At 42.2% G+C, this 22,130-nt stretch overlaps 4 protein-coding genes and 1 long non-coding RNA gene across 9 annotated transcripts in view; 2 read left to right on the plus strand and 3 right to left on the minus strand.

The window, feature by feature from the left end:
* Nucleotides 1-9,076, minus strand: part of LOC109855462 (vacuolar protein sorting-associated protein 28 homolog) — a 33,998-nt gene extending 24,922 nt beyond the window's left edge. The window contains exon 1 of the mRNA XM_020429736.1: nt 8,995-9,076. The gene's annotated coding sequence lies outside the window, so the exon portion shown is untranslated. The remainder of the gene's footprint in view (nt 1-8,994) is intronic.
* LOC109855461 (tubulin beta chain-like) lies at nt 97-3,116 on the plus strand. The gene is made up of 3 exons (XM_020429734.1): nt 97-187; nt 512-1,176; nt 1,417-3,116. Exons 1-3 carry the CDS (start codon nt 131-133, stop codon nt 2,024-2,026), a joined length of 1,332 nt encoding a protein of 443 aa, XP_020285323.1. The 5' UTR covers nt 97-130; the 3' UTR covers nt 2,027-3,116.
* Nucleotides 2,893-9,086, minus strand: LOC109855460 (tubulin beta chain-like). The gene is made up of 4 exons (XM_020429733.1): nt 8,995-9,086; nt 6,030-6,138; nt 4,206-4,779; nt 2,893-3,973 (listed from the first exon to the last, which is right to left on the minus strand). The coding sequence occupies exons 1-4, from the start codon at nt 9,049-9,051 to the stop codon at nt 3,343-3,345; spliced, it is 1,371 nt and encodes a 456-aa protein (XP_020285322.1). The 5' UTR covers nt 9,052-9,086; the 3' UTR covers nt 2,893-3,342.
* A 5,126-nt stretch (nt 9,087-14,212) lies between these two features.
* LOC109855481 lies at nt 14,213-21,926 on the plus strand. Of its 5 annotated transcripts, none has more exons than XR_002250292.1 (3): nt 14,213-14,289; nt 17,182-18,575; nt 19,200-21,926. It is a non-coding gene; the product is annotated as an uncharacterized LOC109855481 (long non-coding RNA). The 5 variants fall into 5 exon arrangements; XR_002250293.1 differs by lacking the exon at nt 14,213-14,289 and having other exon boundaries at nt 16,777-18,575; nt 19,200-21,646; nt 21,775-21,926; XR_002250295.1 differs by lacking the exon at nt 14,213-14,289 and having other exon boundaries at nt 16,777-18,575; nt 19,200-21,374; nt 21,775-21,926.
* Nucleotides 15,030-22,123, minus strand: LOC109855477 (tubulin beta-1 chain). Its single transcript, XM_020429764.1, has 2 exons — nt 21,938-22,123; nt 15,030-16,745 (listed from the first exon to the last, which is right to left on the minus strand). The coding sequence occupies exons 1-2, from the start codon at nt 21,992-21,994 to the stop codon at nt 15,459-15,461; spliced, it is 1,344 nt and encodes a 447-aa protein (XP_020285353.1). The 5' UTR covers nt 21,995-22,123; the 3' UTR covers nt 15,030-15,458.
* Between the last annotated feature and the right edge of the window lie 7 nt (nt 22,124-22,130).

The raw sequence follows: 22,130 nt of genomic DNA on the forward strand, positions 1-22,130 counted from the left end.
CGCGATATAATCTCCATCCTCTCCGTCCTCGACTTCCCGGAAATCATCATAACGGTCGTCGTTGTTTCCCGTTTATTATTTATTTTTTGTTGAAAAATTCGCGTGATATATATTTTTTTTAGTATACAAAATGCGTGAAATTGTTCACTTCCAAGCCGGTCAGTGTGGCAATCAAATTGGCGCCAAGGTTAGTTTGTTCGTTAAAAATTAAATATACGAAATTGCATATAATGTCTAAGACGTAATCATTGATGTGTACTCGTGTCTCTTGTTGCGATTAGTTTTTCCCCCCGTTAATCGCAATAAGTTGATATTAATAACATTTGATATTAATAAAGTTAAAAGTTATAAATATGTATATTAGAATTACAAATTAAATTCTGTCATAATGTAACATTTTTAACGGATCTAATATTTTTAGTTTTTTTTTTTTTTTTTTACATCGTAACGTAAAAAACGACTTTAGTCCGAAACGATGGTTAATCATTCGATTGTTCTTAACAATTCGTAGTTTTGGGAGGTGATTTCGGATGAGCATGGAATCGATCCAACCGGCACCTATCACGGAGACTCGGATCTCCAATTGGAACGTATCAACGTGTATTACAACGAAGCCTCCGGGCCGAAATACGTGCCGCGCGCGATTCTGGTGGATCTCGAGCCGGGCACAATGGACTCCGTGCGATCGGGGCCTTTCGGGCAGATATTTCGACCGGACAATTTTGTGTTCGGACAATCCGGCGCCGGTAACAACTGGGCCAAGGGTCACTACACCGAAGGCGCCGAGCTGGTCGACTCCGTGCTCGATGTGGTGAGAAAGGAAGCGGAGAGCTGCGACTGCCTTCAAGGTTTTCAGCTCACGCACTCGTTGGGAGGTGGCACCGGGTCCGGGATGGGTACTCTTCTTATTTCGAAGATTCGAGAGGAATATCCGGACAGGATTATGAGCACGTTCTCGGTCGTGCCTTCGCCCAAAGTCTCGGACACGGTTGTGGAACCTTACAACGCCACCCTTTCGGTCCATCAGCTGGTGGAGAACACCGATCAAGCTTATTGCATCGACAACGAAGCGCTTTATGATATCTGCTTCCGCACACTGAAGCTTACCACTCCAACGTACGGTGATTTAAATCATCTCGTCTCCGCTACTATGTCCGGTGTGACTACTTGCTTGAGGTTTGTTATAATATCTACTACTTGCTTAAGGTTCGTTATAATATCTAAGTATTCAGAGATTATTCTAAATAATTGACTCAATGTATATATATATATATATATACATTATTATATTAAATATTATATATATATATACATTATTATATTAAATATAATAAGAGAAATTATAATATACAGAAAGCTCCAATCTAAATAAATGATATACATTGCACAAGTCACATTTTTCTGAAATAACTTTAGATTTCCCGGCCAGTTGAATGCCGATCTAAGAAAGCTCGCGGTGAACATGGTGCCGTTTCCTCGACTTCACTTCTTCATGCCGGGTTTCGCGCCTCTCACGTCCCGAGGGAGCCAACAATATCGCGCTCTCACCGTGCCGGAACTCACTCAGCAAATGTTCGACGCGAAGAACATGATGGCGGCCTGCGATCCTCGCCACGGTCGATATCTCACCGTCGCGGCCGTCTTTCGCGGCCGAATGTCGATGAAGGAGGTGGACGAGCAGATGCTCAACATCCAGAACAAAAACAGCTCGTACTTCGTCGATTGGATACCGAACAACGTGAAGACAGCTGTGTGCGACATTCCGCCACGCGGTCTCAAGATGTCGGCCACTTTTATCGGCAACTCCACCGCCATTCAAGAGCTGTTCAAGAGAATTTCCGAACAATTTACCGCCATGTTCAGGAGAAAGGCTTTCCTCCACTGGTACACGGGCGAGGGTATGGACGAGTTGGAGTTCAACGAGGCGGAATCGAATATGAACGATTTGGTGTCCGAGTACCAGCAATATCAGGAAGCCACGGCGGAGGAGGACTTCGAAGGAGAGGACGAAGAAATGGAGAAGTGAACGGGAGAAGAGAATCGCGCGCGATCAAATTTTTCGTGCGCGGTCTCGCATACTGTGCTTTTGTTAGTCTTTTACAATGTTTTTATATGTTGTTTACGTTTTTGGAAAACATTTTTGCCACTTGTACTTGTGTGTTGTTCGTGAGATTTGATAATAGATATATGCTAACAAAAATAAATAACAAAATGCGTACGTGTCTACTGTTCTTACGTCGAAAGTTTTTATATACGATAGCTTTTTTCTCGCGAATTAATATAATCTGTTTTTTTTCTCACACATACAGTTAGAAGCGTATTGTCTTCTGTCGCGTGAACGGTGTTGCATCGGTAATATTTTACAAACAAAGAGCATTATTTCGCGCAACTTTATATAAGCGAGAACATTATGCATACGCAACGCAATTACATCGTATCTCAACACGGTCTTGCAACATTATCATCAGAGTTAATGTCCGTAACGCGATTTATAAATACGCGCGTATCTCTGAAATAAACGAGACGAGCACGCATTATTTAGACGAGTTTATCGTTATCTGATGACGTTGATGAATGAAGTCGAGAGAAAAAAAAATGGAGATCGCGTGTTATCGCCCGGCGTGTCCGAGTGTGTCGATTTACACAATTTCTGTGTTGTGTAATATTATTATTAATAACACGCGAGAATTCGCGGAACAATGATGTGTTCTTACATAATTTGCGAGGAAAATATTACAAAAGATATAGCGAAGAAAAAAGTGTAAAATAGTGAGTGTGTGCGATTTAAAAACAAAAATGTGACAGATTTGTGGGAACGTCCTGAGAACAAAAAATTTTAAAATGGCTTGAGGTAGTGTAACAGTGTTTTTAAATTACAAGCGATTAGAAGGATGATTTTTAAAAACTGTTTTATTGCAAAACTTTTCAGTCCACACTCCTTTATAGCAACATATCTGTGTGTGATTATCATTGGGTCAAAGCTGAATGTAATACAGACGCATCGGAGATTAATGAAGAGAACACCCAGCAACCTCTAATTGTTTTTCTACATATCACTCATCATCTCAAGAATGCAGTTGTTCTTTTTTTTTTTTTTTTTTTTCAAATATTTATTTCATAAATAATCCAGTATCACAACATATTGAAAAAGCAACCTCTCAATCATCTATATTACACTTCACGTTGATTACAAAAGCGTATCGTACGTAAAAGGTATCAAAAAAGAACGGGATTTCCCTTGCGCGAATGTGCGCACAGTGTCGATCGTGCGAACTTCGGCAACGCGATAGGGATACAGATAAAGAAGCAGGAGATAAATTTAGCAAAAGAAAATCAATCGTTTTAGTTTTCCTGCTCGCAAGTTTCGAAGTCATCGGCGCACTCTTCCGTTTCGAAGTCCTCCTCCGCCGTGGCTTCCTGATATTGCTGATACTCGGACACCAAGTCGTTCATGTTGGACTCGGCCTCGGTGAACTCCATCTCGTCCATACCCTCGCCGGTGTACCAATGGAGGAAGGCCTTTCTCCTGAACATGGCGGTGAACTGCTCGGAGATTCTCTTGAACAGTTCCTGAATGGCGGTTGTATTGCCGATGAAGGTCGACGACATCTTCAAGCCTTTCGGCGGGATGTCGCAAACGGCGGTCTTCACGTTGTTCGGTATCCACTCGACGAAGTACGAGCTGTTCTTGTTCTGCACGCTGAGCATCTGCTCGTCCACCTCCTTCATCGACATTCTACCGCGAAAAACGGCCGCCACGGTGAGGTATCTGCCGTGACGTGGGTCGCAGGCCGCCATCATGTTCTTGGCGTCAAACATCTGCTGAGTGAGCTCCGGCACCGATAGAGCGGAATATTGTTGCATAGACCGGGACGTAAGTGGCGCGAAGCCCGGCATGAAGAAGTGCAGACGTGGGAAGGGCACCATGTTAACCGCGAGCTTTCGCAGATCGGCGTTCAGCTGGCCGGGAAACCTGTACAAGTCAATTTGTTTTCACACTTGAATTTTGTTTACTCTGTGCATGTCATTGTCTTGCGACGTTACTTGTATTTTGCACGTATTGCGGAGACAACTGAAGAGATGAGAATTTGAAAGATATTATATCTAGGAAGTAACGCGTAGCAGGTCTCATTTGAAACGCAAAAAACTTATATATACGTGAAATATATTTATACATACTGTCTGCCATGAATTTTGAAACAAACCTAAGACAAGTCGTCACTCCGGACATGGTAAGCGAGACCAGGTGATTAAGATCGCCGTAACTGGGATTGGAAACCTTGAGAGTACGGAAACAGATGTCGTACAGGGCCTCGTTGTCGATGCAATAAGTCTCGTCGGTGTTCTCGACCAATTGATGCACCGACAGAGTCGCGTTGTACGGCTCCACGACCGTGTCGGACACCTTTGGCGAAGGCATTACCGAGTACGTGTTCATAATGCGATCGGGATATTCCTCGCGAATCTTCGAGATCAACAGCGTGCCCATACCGGATCCAGTTCCGCCTCCTAACGAATGCGTCAGTTGAAAACCTTGAAGACAGTCGCAGTTCTCGCACTCTTTTCGCACGACGTCGAGCACGGAATCGACCAGTTCGGCACCCTCGGTGTAATGGCCCTTCGCCCAATTGTTACCGGCACCGGACTGGCCGAACACGAAGTTGTCCGGTCTGAAGAGTTTCCCGTAAGCGCCGGAACGAACGGCGTCCATCGTTCCCGGTTCCAGGTCCAGCAGAATCGCGCGCGGCACGTATTTCCCGCCATTTGTGGATGTTGCGACTTGAGTTGGAAAAAAGCACACACACAATTGAAACTTAATAATTAATATTTTTAAATATTTTACTTACGTTCGAGTATATTTTGAACGAGATAGAAATGCAAAACACACTCTTATATTAATATTTCAACGATCTCTAATAGCCAATTAGTATCGTCACTAATAACAATACCGTATTGAAAAAGAAAAAGGATAATTACCGGAGGGAAAAGAGAAAGTTTTACAAATATTCCTTTGTAGAGCTGCTAAATATTGTTCGTAAGTATTGAAGAGAACGTGTATAAAAAAAAAAAAAAAATAATTTGTAATTAGTAGTCGCCACGCATCTCGCGAATGGAAGAGGACAAAGCGTCCATATTAAATTGACCGCTATTGTTATTCCACCGAAATCTTGAACCGACGGAAATGCGTATACGGTCGGAATCGCGCGTGCGCGACATCATTTGCAAATGAGCCGTGCTATCGTCTAACAATACGAGGATTTGCATTGTTCGAGAGTCGATTGTGCACATCGCGAGAAAAAAGATTCAAATTTTTTGATGCGAATTGTCGTGAGATTTTATCGCTGAAAGTGTACGTACGCACTTTTGAGGCTTCGCAATAAAACTGTAAGCAAAATGTAGAATCGAAAACTAAAAATTTCCCACGTAAATTGGGACGCAAGTTCATTTTCAAGAACATTGTTAACGATTTTTCGTTTTGCATTTGTGTTGTATTGTTTGTTAGTGTTTTTGACAAAAATTTTATTTCCACGCGCGAGCAAGCGCGAAGAGAAGGTTCTGAAATCGCGTCGCGTGGCGACTCTATATAAGTCTAAGTTTGACCGCACTTGCGGGGACACACGTACGCACACGCGGAAAGCAACTATTTTCAGTATAAATGCATGTCCCATTGCTCCTTTTCTCCATCACACCATCGACCCGAGACACGCCTCTTTTCTATCTTTCTCGTTACTATTTTCGACCCGAGGACAAAATCCGCCTCGGGAGCGGAGAGAGATTTGTGAAAAAATAATCGAAAGAGACTCAATTCCTCATTTTTTATTCGCAAAGAAAACTGACGATAACAAATAAAAAATAAAGCGACGGTGATATCTCAAGATTCGTTCACATGCCGTAAAACAAAAAAAAGTTCGATCGCGTGTTTATTTCTGTTCTCGTTCGCGATCGCAAAAAGGAACATATTTCTTCAAATTCTTTACACATCGAGCGTCACACCAGAGGTGACGACAATCGATAAATCGGTTTCTTACCGGATGCTTCGTTGTAATACACGGAGATACGCTCCAGCTGCAGATCGCTGTCGCCGTGATAAATGCCCGACTGATCGATGCCGTGCTCCTCAGAAATAACTTCCCAGAACTGTAATGAGATTCATTTAAAGAAAAAAAAAAAAAACGTTAAATCAACCTCCGAAAACGCGCGTCTCTCGTTTCAGAGACACATGTATTTGCGCGCGTGTAACACCGGGGATCTCTCACGGTGTAAGAGGCTGATGGAGAAGGGCGCGCTTTCTCTCATTTATACAGCTTTAAATATAACTCTTTGTGAGTGTTTTTATCTCATACCGCGGTTTTATCTCGCTGTGCTTTTTTTTACACACCGCTACTTAGAAATGTGCGTGTGTGTGTGTGTGTCGAGTGAAGGGTGCGACTTCCCTGGAAAGTCGAAGAGTGTGCGCATCCCAAAGCTCTCTCGGCGGAGAGCGGCGGATGAGACAAGGATGTAACACGCGCGACATCCAAAAATAGAGACGCACGGAATTAACGCGCGGCCTCTGCCCCCTTTGGCTCGTGTGTGTGTGTCCACCACCCTCCCGTTGAACAACATTTCTCTTCGTTTTGTGTCTTGTCTTTTTACTATTTTCCGTTTCTATTAATAACGAGACCAGGACGGCGCGCCGGCGGTCGCGCGCGTCGTCACGACGCTGCAAACGCCGTCCTGTGGCAAACGCGTCCCTCTGATTATTCTAAATGCACCTACCTAGCTCCCGCTGGTCGGAGAGGAGCACGTGGCGCTCGTTGTCGCAATAAATTTCCGTCGCTCTTCAAACAACCGAGCGCGAGAATTTATTCTCTGTATACACCAATATATAATTGAATAATATTATATATCCAATAAGAAAGAAAGAAATGTGTGCGCGCAAAAAGAAAAGAAAAATTCGCACACACACACACACACACACGGAGAATTTCAAACGAGCGCGCTATAGGAATTTCTGACTCACCAGGAGGGCGTTTCTCCTCGTAATTCTGGTTCACGAATTAGCGTGCGTCATCGGGCAACTCCACGTAAGAAACATCTTAATTCTGTGACTAAGTTACACAGAAACGCTCGATAAACCGTGCCTTATCGAACGTAAACATCGATAAAGCGTTCGGAATATTTGCTCCCGCGAGAAAAGAGAAAAAATAGAAAAAGCGATAAATGTACAGGTAAATTATTAAGCATCTAAATTGGGATCATCACATTAATAATAATAATATTTGCCACGGTAAATAATTTGTTTCAATGCTTTTGTGCAAATGTGTTTGTGTGTGTGTAATCCTTTAATATTGTTTTCAGAAAAATAAACATAATCAACAGACCGTGAGTTCTCGCACCGTCGCACGTGAATACGATCAATGTGATTAGCGAATTTCAAGTGCTTCCCCCCTTTCCCCCCCCCCGCGATAATCCTTTCGCATTTCGTGCGCGTCTCACACACACACGCAGGTAGGTATCGTCGAAATTTGTAACGAACACAAATGACCGAGAGAACAACAAACAACAAATAACTCGGTATTAAATCAATCGCGGCAAATTGTGTTTGATGCAAAACCCGTGTTGAAAAATAATTTTACACAAGTTTTAAGTATATAATCGCGTCATTTTATCGAGGAAAAAAAGATTTTACGGATTTTGCGCGTGCAATGAATATAAAAAAAACTTAACTTTCCATGTAATTTTTGTTTGACAGTTTTGAGAGATATAAGTAATTTTAAAAAACCAATAAAAAGTTTTGAATCTCCACTCGCTTTCGTGTCCACCCAATTTCACGCCAATGGACAAGCAGAAGTGATTACCGCAGAATTTTAAGTGCTCTCTCTCTCTCTCTCTCTCTCTCTCTCTAAGTATACGAGATCGTCGTTTCCTGTTTTGCCCTCCCGAGCCGCCGAGGTGATTACAACTTGGATCACTTTACGCACTTTGACCGTAAAAATGGGAGGGGAACTTTACCGACAACAAAGAGAGAAAGAGAGGAACACACGCAAGAGTGGCTCTCTTTAAATTCCATCTCGTTGCGCCATCCTCGTCTTATCTGCCGACTCTTGATTGCACCGTCTCGGTCACACGATACCGAGAAAGGTTACACTACTTGTCTTGTTCTATATAGAACAACCGTAATGCTCGTATTCCTCATCGCTTGCCGCTACAAAAAAAAAAAAAGATCCACGCGATCAAGGAAGATCGAGAGCAGATCCGGATGTAATATTTACAAGAGATGAAACAATATCAGATTAAACGTTGAAACAATTGTTACGAATAATTACAATCGACGCGTAAACTTTTGCGTGATTTGACAAAAACGTAATACACGCGGAACAAAAAAAGTCATCAACATTGAGATAAGAGCGGCGCATTTCGCAGTTTAAAGAGCTTTTCGGGGGAAACCCCGCAGCGCGAGAGGCTAACCGAACTCTAAAGATCGATACCTTCGAAGACGGGGGGTGGTGAGTCATAGTTGTTCTCCCTTTAATTGGTCTGTCGTCTGGGGCGCGCAAAACGGATTTACAGTTTTGTTTTTTCTTTTTTTTTATTTTCGCACAATGCCGCGTATCTCTTCGCGACGGGCAAAAATTGTTACATCGGGGTCTCTTTCCTGCCGCACTTACGCGCGAATGAACGGCTTTCAGTCATCACACACGCTTTTGAATGTCGAAGTCAGTTAGCCGTCCGGCTGAATGCGAGTTGCCACAAAAGCCAACTCCCGAATTTAGAACCGTTTTTTATTTTTTATTTTTTTTTTAACAAAAACTCCGTCCGTTTTGTTAACGTTTCCTTCTTTCGCATCGCTACAATATGTATTTCCGTTTCAACGAAAAGTAATTTTTTTTTTGTTCTGTTAATTGTCTTCTCTCTTAATTTCAATTAACATTGGACACGATCGAGACATACGGCTACTAAATTCTCTTCGCTCTTGTTCCGAAATTTAACGAAAGACACTTCGACACTTACCTTCGCTCCGATCTGGTTGCCGCACTGTCCAGCCTGCAGATGCACGATCTCCCTCATCTTGCTGTCCTCGAAATGTGATCAAAAAACGAAAAAAAAAAAAAAACGGGCGCGACGAAAAGCAATCGATATTCCCTCTTCTAATATCGAGTCTTCTCTCTCCTCAAATTCTCTTCTTGCTCCGACTTGATCTTGTCACCGACAGATGCGCACGTTTTGACGGGAGAGACGCGTCGAGAGAGACGTGGGCGCTTTGCGTGTGTGCAGCTGAGTGCAACCGAGCCGAGGAGTGCAACCGGCCGAGTCAACCGCGAGTCTGTTGCGTCCGCAAATGACGAGCCGAGGACGACGAGGGAAACGTTTGCCGCGCTCGGCGTCCTGAGACGATCCACTCTCTCAAAGCGGAGAGCTGTGCACGGAGGTCTGCGACGACGATGGGGTTTAAGTTTTAAAGGGAGAGACAGAGAGAGAGAGAGAGAGAGAGAAATAGACAGATAGAGAGAAAGAGAGAGAGAGAGAGAGAGAGAAAGAGAGAGAGGGAAAGGTCGTTCGTCCGTCGACGAGGAAAGAAGAAATGGAAAGACGGACGTAGGGAAAGGGGAACGACGGACGTGTACCACGGATGGGTGACAAACGGCGCGCGAGAAAACGAAGAGAAGAAGCGACAAAGCTTTTTGCGAACGGAGTTATACGCTCCGAAGAGAAAGAAATGCGTGAAATTCTTCGAGGGTGTGTGCGAATGTATACGTAAATTAACGTTTTTCCAGATTTTTTTTTCTCTCCATGTGTGTGTGTGTGTGTGTGTGTGTGTGTAAATATAGAATTTTTTTTCTAAAAATAATTTCTCGTCACTGAGGCGAGTAATTTCTCCGAGCTCTTCGAGCGCGAAATTAATTCCAAAACAAATTAATTAGCGTATTAATTAACGTATTACTTAGAAAGTAGATTGTGGATGTATAACTGTCGTGTATTACTTAGCGCGAAGATATACGATATTGCTCGCTTTATATCGAATCTCCTTGAAGCTCATTCACCGGAACTGTAACCGGAGACCGGGGGGGCAGTTTTTTGAAAAATTAATTTTCTCCCGTGCTCGCGTGTGGACGATATATTTTATATACATATGGTCGAAAGTATCACGTTCTCACAACGGAAGCGTACTAATTCTAAGGTACCGCGTGCGCGCTTTTACCGTCCTACAAAATTACAATCATGCGAAAGCAATAAATAAAATAAATCATACATCCTCGAATTAAAGCTGAATGTTGTGTTCTTTTGTGTGTAATTTTCGAACACACAAAAGTGTTTTTATACGCGAGTTGTAATGCCAATAATCAATCGTAAACGACAAGAGAGTTGTTTCATTTAATAATAATTGCACGGCATGAGTTCTCGGAACGGGATGTCGCTCCCCGAAAAATTCTCCAAGATTCGCGCACGAGAGCGCGGTGGAAGTTTGTCTCGCTCCGTGAGTCACGCTTTTATAAAGTGACATTTTCATCCGCTTTCCACAACGGCACACACGTCGTTGCGCGACAATAATCGCGAGCATTAGTCGCGTTCCATCTCCCGCAGTTCGAGAGAAGCCGCTTGTTGTAAAAAGCTTCCGTCTATTATTGTCACTGTCTTTCCTCGCGTCCCGTTTGCGTTCGCGTTCGTTGAAGCCGCGGCACGTGGTCATTCGCACGAGAGAGAGAGAGAGAGAGAGAAAAAAGGCGTGATAAATCGCTTTTATCAAGCGAACCGACGAAACTTGCGGTCAACTCCCCTGTTGTTTGACTCGAATAAAGAATGTAAATAAAAAAAAAAAATTAAAAGCGCAAACATAAAACAGTTAAAAATCTAACAATTATAACTAAAAGTTAAGTTCGCTAATGAAGAAAAGCGCGAATCAAGAATATTTACGATACTGGCACGTCAATATTTGACCGGGAGGTCTAATTTATTGTTTATACAATTTGCGTTTTGATTGTTTTTTAATATTTGTAAATATTTGAATTTTTCTTTTAAGTCTCTCTTCTACCTATGCGCCTCGATGAAACCGTACGAACGATTATTTGTTTCCAAGCGGAAATAACTGTATGTGTGGGCAATGCCGAATAGTTACAATTTATTAGTCATCGTTATCATACCCCCGTCGCTGTGTCTAATGTTGACCCGCATATATGCGCTCGTTACAAAGTCAAGAGATTAGACTTGTTCCCTTTTCTGATCGCACAGTTGATTTGCATTTCATGCAAAATGTGTATTTCGAAACGCGCGCGGTTTGAGGAAATATATATTTCTCTGAAACGCGTGTTAAAAATTAAATTTTCGAACAAGTACTAGCGATTCGACGGGAAATAAAAAATTTATATTTTTTAAAAATGGTTTTTTTAATAAGTTACAAACGCGTACTTTGTCGTGTTTGTCGTGTGGCGCCTGACCGACTTTGTAAGACGAGACGACGGTCGTCGATGTTACATCGCGGAGGCGATGAGTCATGTTTTCTCTGTCAAGAACGATGTCTGCACTTTATCAAAGACAATTGACTAAAATCCAAGCTGCACGTCACACAAATCTTCACACACGTCACATCAATTGCGCGTATAATTTTATTAGATTAAAAAATTGAGAATAAAATTACATATAGCCGCACAAAGTGTACTGCAAATAGTAAAAACAATGATTCCTTGATTTTATTATTGTTGTATAAATTTTAAATCGCCTCGCACACAAATGTGAAATTAAAAATATCTCTGTCTCAATCGTCAAATAAATTGAAATGTTTCGGAGAAAAATAGAGTCTAACGACTGCATTGGAAGAATATATTGCGCGAACTGAACATAGCAGTGAGTTAAATAGCGCAAAATTAAAAATGCGAATCCCAAAGACAGTAATTTCGAGAAGTAGTTCAGAGCGGCGTTTGCCGCGCAAAAACGGAAGTGTGAAATTATCTATCTATTTTGCGCGTTGAGAGCATCAACTCCAGTTTCTCACACACATGCCAATTGTTGCCGAGTAAGAAAACTAGGCGACGAGAGATAAGTTTAATAACTTGCCGTTCTTCATTTGCGTCTGCGTATATCGATCGCGCGAAACTGATACACCGCGCCGATCTGATTCCGTCGGTTTAACTGTATCTTGTTATAATCCGTTAGCTCTGCTAGATCGCGACTACACAGAGCGATGAGCTCGACATTCTTTTTATGATCGGCGCGCCGCATTCATAGCGCGGATGTTAAAACGTTAATTGTGCTCGCAAGGCAGAAAAACACAGCTCGGCATTCTCTCAGCGGACGCGAAAGTGGCGCAATTTTGCATCTCGCACGACCTTTTACTGTGATATCACAGACCTCTGTGCGTAACACTTCTATATATACTGTATATACTATATATATAATTATATAGAAATTTATTATGTGATATATATAAAAATTAAAATAATGTTGAAGTAAATGTTATGTGTGCGTGAAGACGATACACTTTGCATTTTAGTGAGAAGAATTAGTTTCATCACATCTCTTGATTAACTTATTAATTACGTCGATATTTGCCATTTCAAAAAATATTGCATTTGAATTTTACTCCCAAAAGAAATTTATTTTATATTTTATTTAATTAAAATAATGTTGAGGTAAATGTTATGTGTGCGTGAAGACGATACACTTTGCATTGTAGTGAGAAGAATTAGTTTCATCACATCTCTTGATTAACTTATTAATTACGTCGATATTTGCCATTTCAAAAANTATTGCATTTGAATTTTANTCCNAAAAGNAATTTATTTTATATTTTATTTAATTAAAATAATGTTGAGGTAAATGTTATGTGTGCGTGAAGACGATACACTTTGCATTGTAGTGAGAAGAATTAGTTTCATCACATCTCTTGATTAACTTATTAATTACGTCGATATTTGCCATTTCAAAAATTATTGCATTTGAATTTTATTNCNAAAAGGAATTTATTTTATATTTTATATTATATTTAAAATAATGAAGAATATAAGAAGTTTTAAGAGAATATATATATATAGAAAAGAGTTTCAAAAAGAATTCACAAAATTCGAAGAAAGTTAAAGAGACTCAACTGTTTGACGACTCACATTTGTGCCGGTCCCTTCGTCGTCCATCGATGCATCTTCCTCTGCAACAATCTCCCTCGGAAGTGTATCCCAGTGTAGTTCTCGCGTCCATGTCCGGGCGCTTATTTTCACACTCGCGACGCGGAAGATGCGGAAATGTCACACACGCGCGCAAAATAGAAATTCCATCGAAGTCGGAAATTTTCCAAAGCACACACTTCCACACCAACTACTGATTTAAAACTCGAGCAGAGAGGAGCGACAATGACGCGACTAAGAAATTTGCGAACATCGTAAATAAAATTGAACACGCGAGTTGAATTATTTGACTACACTTCATCCTGTTTCCGTAACCTTGTTCGGCGGTAAAAAAATTCCGGAGCTCGCTAAAAGCTCTCACTTTGTTACAGTCGCACAATCCTATAGCTGCAATTTGGAAATTTATTTCCTCGCGCGGAAATTCCATTTCGCGAAAGCGCGAACGGCCGCTTTGCAATTGCATCGCGAAGTTCACTGATCACCCAAGCGAGTGCGCGACGCTAATTACGTGGGAACATCCGACATCTAATCGATATTCACGTAATTGCGACGATAATAATCGCGAAAACCATACGCGAACTAATTCGAAAGTTCTCCTCGCATCGGCATCCATTTTGTCTCTCGCGCGCGTTTCTTAGAAGCACAACGCTTTCACCCTATACTCGCCAATTACGATTAATAATTTACGAGTACGCGATATTAATTATGTATCACACCGCGTATCTACGCTCGACAGTTTTCGACACACGTGCCGGATTGATACTCGCGTGCGAGACGATAACAATCGCGAAAGATACAAGGAAACAATTACAAACGTGGTTCCGTAGGCTCGCGTCGCGCGCCCGCCATGACTGCTCGCTCAATTCGAGTGTATCGAAACGCGCGGTATCTCGACAATCGATATATCGAATCGATCATCGAGATATATCGAATCGATTATCGAGATACCGCGCGCGCCACAGCACGGAACGGAACCAAATCGAAGATAGAGTTTTTTTTTATTCACCGAGTTCGCGTGCGTAGTTGACGCGCAAACCGTGGACGTCGCGGCGTTCGAGGGCGGGAACAACAACGCGCGTTCAGAAACATTTTAGTACGCGCCGCTCTCACAGAGGCTCGTCTCTCAGCGTGAATCATAGATTTGCAATACCGCGATGGTAAATATCGGAGAACTCGGCTGCAATTGGTAAATGTAAGTGCACATAAAAAAGATTTTAGTAACTGCAAAGTCGTAAACAATTCGATCAATTAAACAGACCAGTATTATCTTCTTAACTAATAATTAGAGCTAAAATGTTGACCTGACTGATTGGTCTGTGCTCGCGACCTTACTTAAGATTGCGATTAAAATTTTGTCACTCGCAACAGTCTTGACGATTCAACTTCAAAAACGTTTTTCTAAGAAACGCAAAATATAAATGTGACTGTATATATATGTATATAATAAATAATGAGTCGCTCAGAAAATGTGTAGCGTTTTTAAATAAAATTTAAAAACTCTCTTCTCGTATCGACTCACAGAATCCAGCTGTTGTAATCGCTCGTATACGGTGCTGTTTGATGTTTTTAATGTTTCTGATCAATAATCACCGTATATATTAATGTTCAAAGTATAATTGTTTTTCGTATGTATATATATATATAGGAAATACGTCTATTAGTTTCTATCATGCAATATTTGTTTAAGCAAAATGTTTCTCCAGAATATAAAACGCGTTCAAGATTAAAACGCTCGTTGTACGTCATATATTTTATGAATTTTTATTCACACATCTATTTATCATAGTATAAAACTGCAAATGATAACAGATGATTATATAAACATATAAGAAGTCCTCGCGAACATACAAAACTCAATACAGCGCTATGTATCTCAGATCTCTGTGTAAATTAACGGAGGGAGAGTAAGTGCGAGTGATTGCGACCCAAAAATTCGTATGATAATAATTTATTCAAATATGGTAAGCGGCCGCTTTTAGCGGGTATACACTGGATGATTGTACAGGCGCGCGTAAATTAAATAATTATTTTATTGTGAAGAAGGATATATATATATATAAAGGAATACTTTATAGAAAATAATTCAAAACTGAAACTTTTCGAATTATCCGCACCGAGTACACGGTGTGTATTATAAACGGGAGGAGGAAGGGTAAACGAAAAGCACGCGCGCTCCGCAAAATTCGAAATACAAGTCCATACAAAAAAGATACAAAAGAGAGATAACGTAGAAGTCGAGTTAGAAAGCATGGATGAAGGGTAGGAGAGGTGTGTGTTGCGTTATCGCTCGATTGAGAGAGGAAAGAAGAGGACAAGAATGCTGCTGCTTCCGCCGCGGGATGCTATTTTTTTTTCTCCCCCTTAGTTCTCGTCGACTTCAGCTTCCTGTTCCTCATCAAATTCAGCATCCTCATCCGCAGTGGCTTCCTGATATTGCTGGTACTCGGACACCAAATCGTTCATGTTCGATTCCGCCTCTGTGAATTCCATCTCGTCCATACCCTCGCCGGTGTACCAGTGAAGGAAAGCCTTTCTCCTGAACATGGCAGTGAACTGTTCGGAGATGCGCTTGAACAGCTCCTGAATGGCGGTGGAGTTGCCAATGAAAGTGGCCGACATCTTGAGACCACGTGGCGGAATGTCGCAAACGGCAGTCTTCACGTTGTTCGGGATCCACTCAACGAAGTACGAGCTGTTCTTGTTCTGAATGTTGAGCATCTGTTCGTCAACCTCCTTCATCGACATTCTACCGCGGAAGATGGCAGCGACTGTGAGGTACCTTCCGTGTCTGGGATCGCAAGCGGCCATCATGTTCTTGGCGTCGAACATCTGTTGGGTGAGTTCCGGTACAGAGAGCGCTCTGTACTGTTGGCTACCGCGAGATGTGAGAGGTGCAAATCCTGGCATAAAGAAGTGGAGACGTGGGAATGGTACCATGTTCACAGCGAGTTTTCTGAGATCAGCGTTCAGCTGGCCGGGGAACCTTAGGCAAGTGGTTACACCGGACATCGTAAGGGAAACGAGATGGTTAAGATCTCCGTACGTGGGCGTTGACAGTTTTAGAGTGCGGAAGCAAATGTCGTAAAGAGCCTCGTTGTCGATGCAATATGTTTCGTCTGTGTTTTCAACGAGCTGGTGCACGGATAGAGTAGCGTTGTATGGCTCGACGACTGTATCGGACACCTTCGGTGACGGCACAACGGAATACGTGTTCATGATTCTGTCAGGGTATTCCTCGCGGATCTTGGAGATGAGCAAGGTACCCATACCGGAACCGGTACCACCGCCGAGGGAGTGCGTGAGCTGGAATCCTTGCAGACAGTCGCAACTTTCAGCCTCCTTTCTTACAACGTCGAGAACCGAATCTACCAATTCAGCGCCCTCGGTATAGTGACCCTTAGCCCAATTGTTACCAGCGCCGCTCTGACCAAACACAAAGTTATCTGGTCTAAAGATCTGTCCAAACGGTCCCGAACGTACAGAATCCATAGTGCCAGGTTCCAGATCGACGAGGATGGCACGTGGCACGTATTTTCCGCCGGACGCTTCATTGTAGTAAACGTTGATTCTCTCCAACTGAAGATCGGAGTCACCGTGATAAGTTCCAGTTGGGTCGATGCCGTGCTCATCGCTGATGATTTCCCAAAACTGAAATACAATAACGTATTGTAAAAACAATTCGATCTCATCGCTAAAAATTAATACTAAAAAAATTATTCAAGTCTCGATAACTTAAACAAAGAAAAAAAATCTGCAAAGAGCGTCGCGCATTCCCCTTTTTCTTCAAGCAAGTGTTACCCGTGCCGGAACGAATCAGCGACGCCTCAAAAAAATTAGATACGCGTTCTGACTCTCGCATCATCCGTGCGCGTGCGCACGAAGGAAGGAAGTTTCGCGCACCAGCTTTCTCCCTGCAATTATCCTCACATCCGTTTCCAACCTTCCATTGTATTGAGCGCTAACGGAGCCGGTTCAACGACCTCACCGCGCGCGGCAGACAACTCGCGTGTAATTAATCGCAATATTCTCTTACGGTCTGCGCATCAAATTATAATTCTCTCTCTCTCTTTTTCTTTCTTTATAGTTTTCAAAACGGGCTCGGATCTCGAGAACAACCGATTCGCGTCTGAGCGATAATCGAGACCAATTAACGGAGTAAGAGATCTCACTCGGTGCAGATTTTCGCATTTCGTCCTTAAAGCGATTGGTCGATTCGCGATGCTGTGAGACGACGAGTCTGCGGCATCGCGCAATTAATTATTCATGCCATCGATCCTAGGAAAGTATGAGCAATTGAACACCAATTTTGAAAATCGATTTGCTAAAACTTGATTGTTTTTTTTTTCTTTCAGAACCGATATAAATCAGTGAAAGAGAGACACGAGTATCAGACCACAGCGGAGTAATCATTAATTTCAAATCTCCCTGAGAAGGCAACAATTTCGAAAATTTTCATAAACGAGATCTCTCCGGGTGTCCCGGGTTGCGCGTCTGATGCAACACTGTGAATTTGCAAATAACAGGAGAAGACGTTAATTACAAAACTGCCGGTGCGCCGCAAGCGCGCAATGCATCTCCGCTTCATCCCGGGACGTGGTTCAAAGACCTCGACGGTATATTTCTGGAAATCGACGTGCGTGCATCTCTCCGACGTATAAAAGGTTACTCGTAAATAACAAATTGCCGGGCGATCAAAATCCAATTTCGTCATATCGCGCTACTCTCTCTCTGGCGTCGCTTCTCTTCCAAATCGTTTTATTTTTTTTGTGAGAAATCATCCTTGAAAAAATCTCGCGATCTCCGTGTGTGCTCCTTTACCCGCGTGAAAGTCACCGTAAAACCGCGAGAAGTCCGCCTACCTACTCAAAGTACATACGTCCCACATGGGTGTATTAAGCGTGACCATATATGAACATCGTCGTTCGAAAGCTAAGATCTCTCGCCCAACCCTATCTGTTTTCCCCTCTCCGTCTCCACTCCGCCTTCATCGCGCGCGTCCACAGCTTAGCCGCAATATATGTATGTTAATAGCCAGATATGAGTCACCAATGTCACCGCTATATATAGAGATGACAGTAAAACCGCGACATGGCCGTGCAATTAACATAAGCAGCGATCATTCTCGTCCATCGCGCGGTGATTTGTGTTTGACCTCTTTTTTTATTTTTTTGCCCCCCGCTAGGTCTGACATTTCGATCGCCAGCAGCCGTACAGATTATGTCGACTGGCTCGCGTTGGCTCGAGCCGGAAGAAGCGCGAAAGAGAGACAAGTACCGTTATTCTAAATGCATGCACGCGGTGCGTGCGACGATGTTGAATGCGCGTTGTTGCGTAACCACCAACGAACGGACATAGATGCACAATTGGACCGCGAGCAGTCCCGAGGGTCTTTTGCTGGCTCTACCATTGACGGACCACATTCCCGTTTGTGATAGGAAAGAGACGCGTAGCAAAGAGGAAGATTACTTCGCATTGTTGGTATAAAAATTGTTTAAAAGTAACGTGAAACAATAATACGCGCTAACAAACGCAAAACTAACAAATCGATTAAGAGAAATTACTCTCTTGTGTATATATTATTCAGTTTAATTAGAACGAAATATGAATATTATATCAGTTTGCAAGACTTTGAATATGGATAATAATATTATAGTCAATTTTAGCTCGAAATGCATTTGCTTTGAAACTTAAGATATTTTTACTTTACACAAAACTCTTCTCGTCGTCAGTCGATATATAAATTATCATAAATGTTTTCTTATACATTTGTCTTTAAACTTCAGTATGTGAGTAATAAGTTAGACGCGCGCTACATTGCACACGTAAGCTGATAACTGATAAACGTTTGCAATGCGATAACACAATTTTGTAAATAAATGTGGATTACAGGATCACTTACAAAAAAAACGGTAATTAAAAAAATATTATAGCATCTTATTATTATTATTTATTTAAATTTTCTCGTGTACACAATTTGTTTTTGAAACACACAAACAAAAATATAAAATAACAAAAATATAAATTCAATAACTTTTTTATAGCGTTTACACGTTTTCCTCGGCGTTGTAGAAAAAAAAAATTTTTTTTTTCTTTTTCATTAAGCGGTAGACGAAACGGAGCCTCTCGGATCCGACGGGATCGATACACCTGGCTATATTCAGAGAGAGAGAGAGAGAGGGTCGCACGCAGGCAACGAAACGGCCGCCGCGAAGTGATGCGAAGGAAAACGGCGAGAGGATATCGCCGACTTCCTTTATTTGGGAACGCGTTGCCGTTGCTACGTTGCGAGACCTGGTGTCCTTGGACTCGCTGAATGAGTACACTCGTGTAATCGTTACACAACACAAAAAGCTAGTAATAAAATTTATAAATTTACACGTACGTATTATTACAAAATTTTTTACTCTCTTTGAAAACGCGCTCAGTCGGAGGATAAAAGTTTTTTCGAATAAATTTCGCGAAGATGCGATCTCTTCGGAATATTCAATTGCCATCGAGTTGCTCAACTCGAAAATCAAGTAAACAATTACATTTATCACTAATTGTTATCGCAAAACTCTCATTAGATAACAAACGGGAAAAATAAGACGTAACAAAATAATCGCAACATTCTTGTTTTTTTTTTTTTTTACGTTCTTGTTTTTTTTTATTCGACATAATTCCTTCTTAAGTAGAATAAAGCCGTTGAACACGTAGATGAAAAAAGAAGTCTCGACGTTTATATATACTCTAACATCACGTCCAATCGATTGAGATAGACAACTCGCGAGAAACGGACGTTGACTTGGCCGCGGCAGCTTCAAAACTTACGGAAGCGTAACGACGAATGGTTTTAAGTCACCATTTTCACGATCCTTTTTATCGGATTACCCCGAAGAATATTATAACAAATTTGTTCATTTCCCGAGATGTGATTACTATAGAAGTAGAATTTTTTTAATACCGCGTTTACAAATTAAACTTTTCATATGTAAATTTTGGGAAAGCGACATTCTTCAAGACACAAAAAATCAATTTTGTTCCAAACAAATTCCATATTATATACATACATCAGTAATTTATTTTACAAAAAAAAGCGTCTAGCCATATCGAACCATCTTTTATTCTTGGACGTGTAAAATATAAAAATAATATTGAAAGAATATATCGGAGAGAACGTGTCAATAAACTGATAAACACATCAGAAAATAACTTTATTAACAACGACTCTTTACACAAGAGTCTGATTCATACGATTAACGAGAGATCGGACGTCGGACGTATATCGACACGCGATAATGCAAAGCCACGCACACACACACACACACACACAGACACATACAATCGTCAGTCAAGCGTCCGAGCGCGCGCGCGTTGGAGCATAACGTAAAAATTTTAAAGTATAACCGCCATACGACGGACGCGCGTATAGCGTGATCGCGACGCCGCACGATCATCGCAGGAATTCCATCTGCCTTTAAGCAGCGCGCACACCGAATGTGAACGCGTTCCAACAAAACTGACGCGCAAATGCGACGAAATTTTATCAAATTGAAACTGTAAAAAGATCAATCGCCGCATTAACTGCCGTATTCGGCACAGAAAATTCGATCTATTTGTTTTTTTGCGCAATAGTTTTTTTGTCATTTAGGTGCGTACGCGCCTTTAGGGTCTTGCCGAACGCATCAGTGTAATATGAAATTGCGACGAAAAACGACGTCGCGGAGAAAGATAAAAAAGAGACGATCGACTACGTACAGCAAAAACTAAATAAGTTGGTGAACATATATCGCACGTATATAAAAAAAATATATATGACAAAATACATAAAAAAAAAAAATTGAATAGAATTTACTACATTTTCTACTTCCGTTAATTTTTCCAATAGAACGAGAAATCGAGTCCACTTGGGGATCGACATTTGAGAGAATTGCAACGAGAAAAAAAAGCAAAGGCCGAGCATAGAAGCATTCGCCGGTAAGAGAGAGAGAGAGAGAGAGAGAAACGAGATGTGCGCGCGCAACCGGTCGATGGTCCCCGCGTACACACAGACGATGATCTCTCGTCGTTGCGAGATATTGGGCCACACCCAGCCTCCGATCTTTCCCAGGAAGATTGAACGAATTTAGCAAATTTTCGCGAACGCAACCTTTCTTCTTCGTCAAACTGCGCATTAAAAGCGCACCTGTTATGTCGCGATCACCGGTTTCGCGATCGATGAGAACATGACGTGGTGCATAGAAAATTACGCACCTAAGATGGCCGACGCTTGGCGACGACGCCTCGTAGAGGAACGCGGTAGGTAACGAGCAAAGAAAAGACCAAGGAGGGGAAAAAAGACCGTTAGGGCTTTGCCGGCCGGCCGGCCGGCGAGCTTCTGTCGCCATGACGGGTCTTCGACCGTCATGTCGTCCGGGAGAGAGTCGAAAGGAACAAAATTTATTTGCGCGCATTCCGAGCCCCAGAAAAATTGCAGCACGTTTTCCGATTCACAACCAACAGTCTCTCTCGAATATCGACAGACCTGAAACTCGTGGAACGGAAACTTGAGTGATAGAAATGGCATTTTGGTACCGGCCAAAAGCCCAGAAACCGGACTACTACTCTTCTCCTCCTCACTCCACTCCTTCCCCCTTCCCCACCCCCGCATTCCTCGCGTTGCTTTGCAATCAGAAATCGATTTTTACGAAATTTTCAGATTAATCTCAGACACGGGAGGAAAGGAGAGACGGGAACGGAGAATCGAGACACAAGGTCCAAGGAATTGCGATAGAATTTTCTCGCTCGGACGAACTACTTTGCGAACAAAGGAACGCCGCGAGATGATAAATCGTTTCAGCGAAAAGCAATTCTTTACGCACCTTGGCTCCAATTTGGTTACCACACTGGCCGGCCTGGATGTGGACGATCTCCCTCATGGTGTTGTTATTAAGATTGTGAAGGTACCTCGCAAAAAGGAAACTCTATCTCGTTGTCTAACCGCGACGGTGATTATTGCTATCGACTTGACAGACACAGCGATCACGACACGAGTGCTCAAACGGGTATGTGCCT

The sequence above is a fragment of the Pseudomyrmex gracilis genome, unplaced genomic scaffold (assembly GCF_002006095.1).
Source record: "Pseudomyrmex gracilis isolate BER0280 unplaced genomic scaffold, ASM200609v1 scaffold_90, whole genome shotgun sequence".
Taxonomy (NCBI): Eukaryota; Metazoa; Arthropoda; class Insecta; order Hymenoptera; family Formicidae; genus Pseudomyrmex; species Pseudomyrmex gracilis.

What these genes read in the sequence shown, in the direction of transcription:
- LOC109855461 (XM_020429734.1), top strand. Translation starts at nt 131, where the DNA reads ATGCGTGAAATTGTTCACTTCCAAGCCGGTCAGTGTGGCAATCAAATT. An exon ending in GCAATCAAATTGGCGCCAAG is followed by an intron (nt 188 to 511) that starts GTTAGTTTGTTC and finishes AACAATTCGTAG; the next exon opens with TTTTGGGAGGTGATTTCGGA. An exon ending in GGTGTGACTACTTGCTTGAG is followed by an intron (nt 1,177 to 1,416) that starts GTTTGTTATAAT and finishes AAATAACTTTAG; the next exon opens with ATTTCCCGGCCAGTTGAATG.
- LOC109855477 (XM_020429764.1), bottom strand. Translation starts at nt 21,994, where the DNA reads ATGAGGGAGATCGTCCACATCCAGGCCGGCCAGTGTGGTAACCAAATT. An exon ending in GTAACCAAATTGGAGCCAAG is followed by an intron (nt 16,746 to 21,937) that starts GTGCGTAAAGAA and finishes ATTGTATTTCAG; the next exon opens with TTTTGGGAAATCATCAGCGA.
- LOC109855460 (XM_020429733.1), bottom strand. Translation starts at nt 9,051, where the DNA reads ATGAGGGAGATCGTGCATCTGCAGGCTGGACAGTGCGGCAACCAGATC. An exon ending in GCAACCAGATCGGAGCGAAG is followed by an intron (nt 6,139 to 8,994) that starts GTAAGTGTCGAA and finishes ATCTCATTACAG; the next exon opens with TTCTGGGAAGTTATTTCTGA. An exon ending in GGAGTGACGACTTGTCTTAG is followed by an intron (nt 3,974 to 4,205) that starts GTTTGTTTCAAA and finishes TGACTTGTACAG; the next exon opens with GTTTCCCGGCCAGCTGAACG.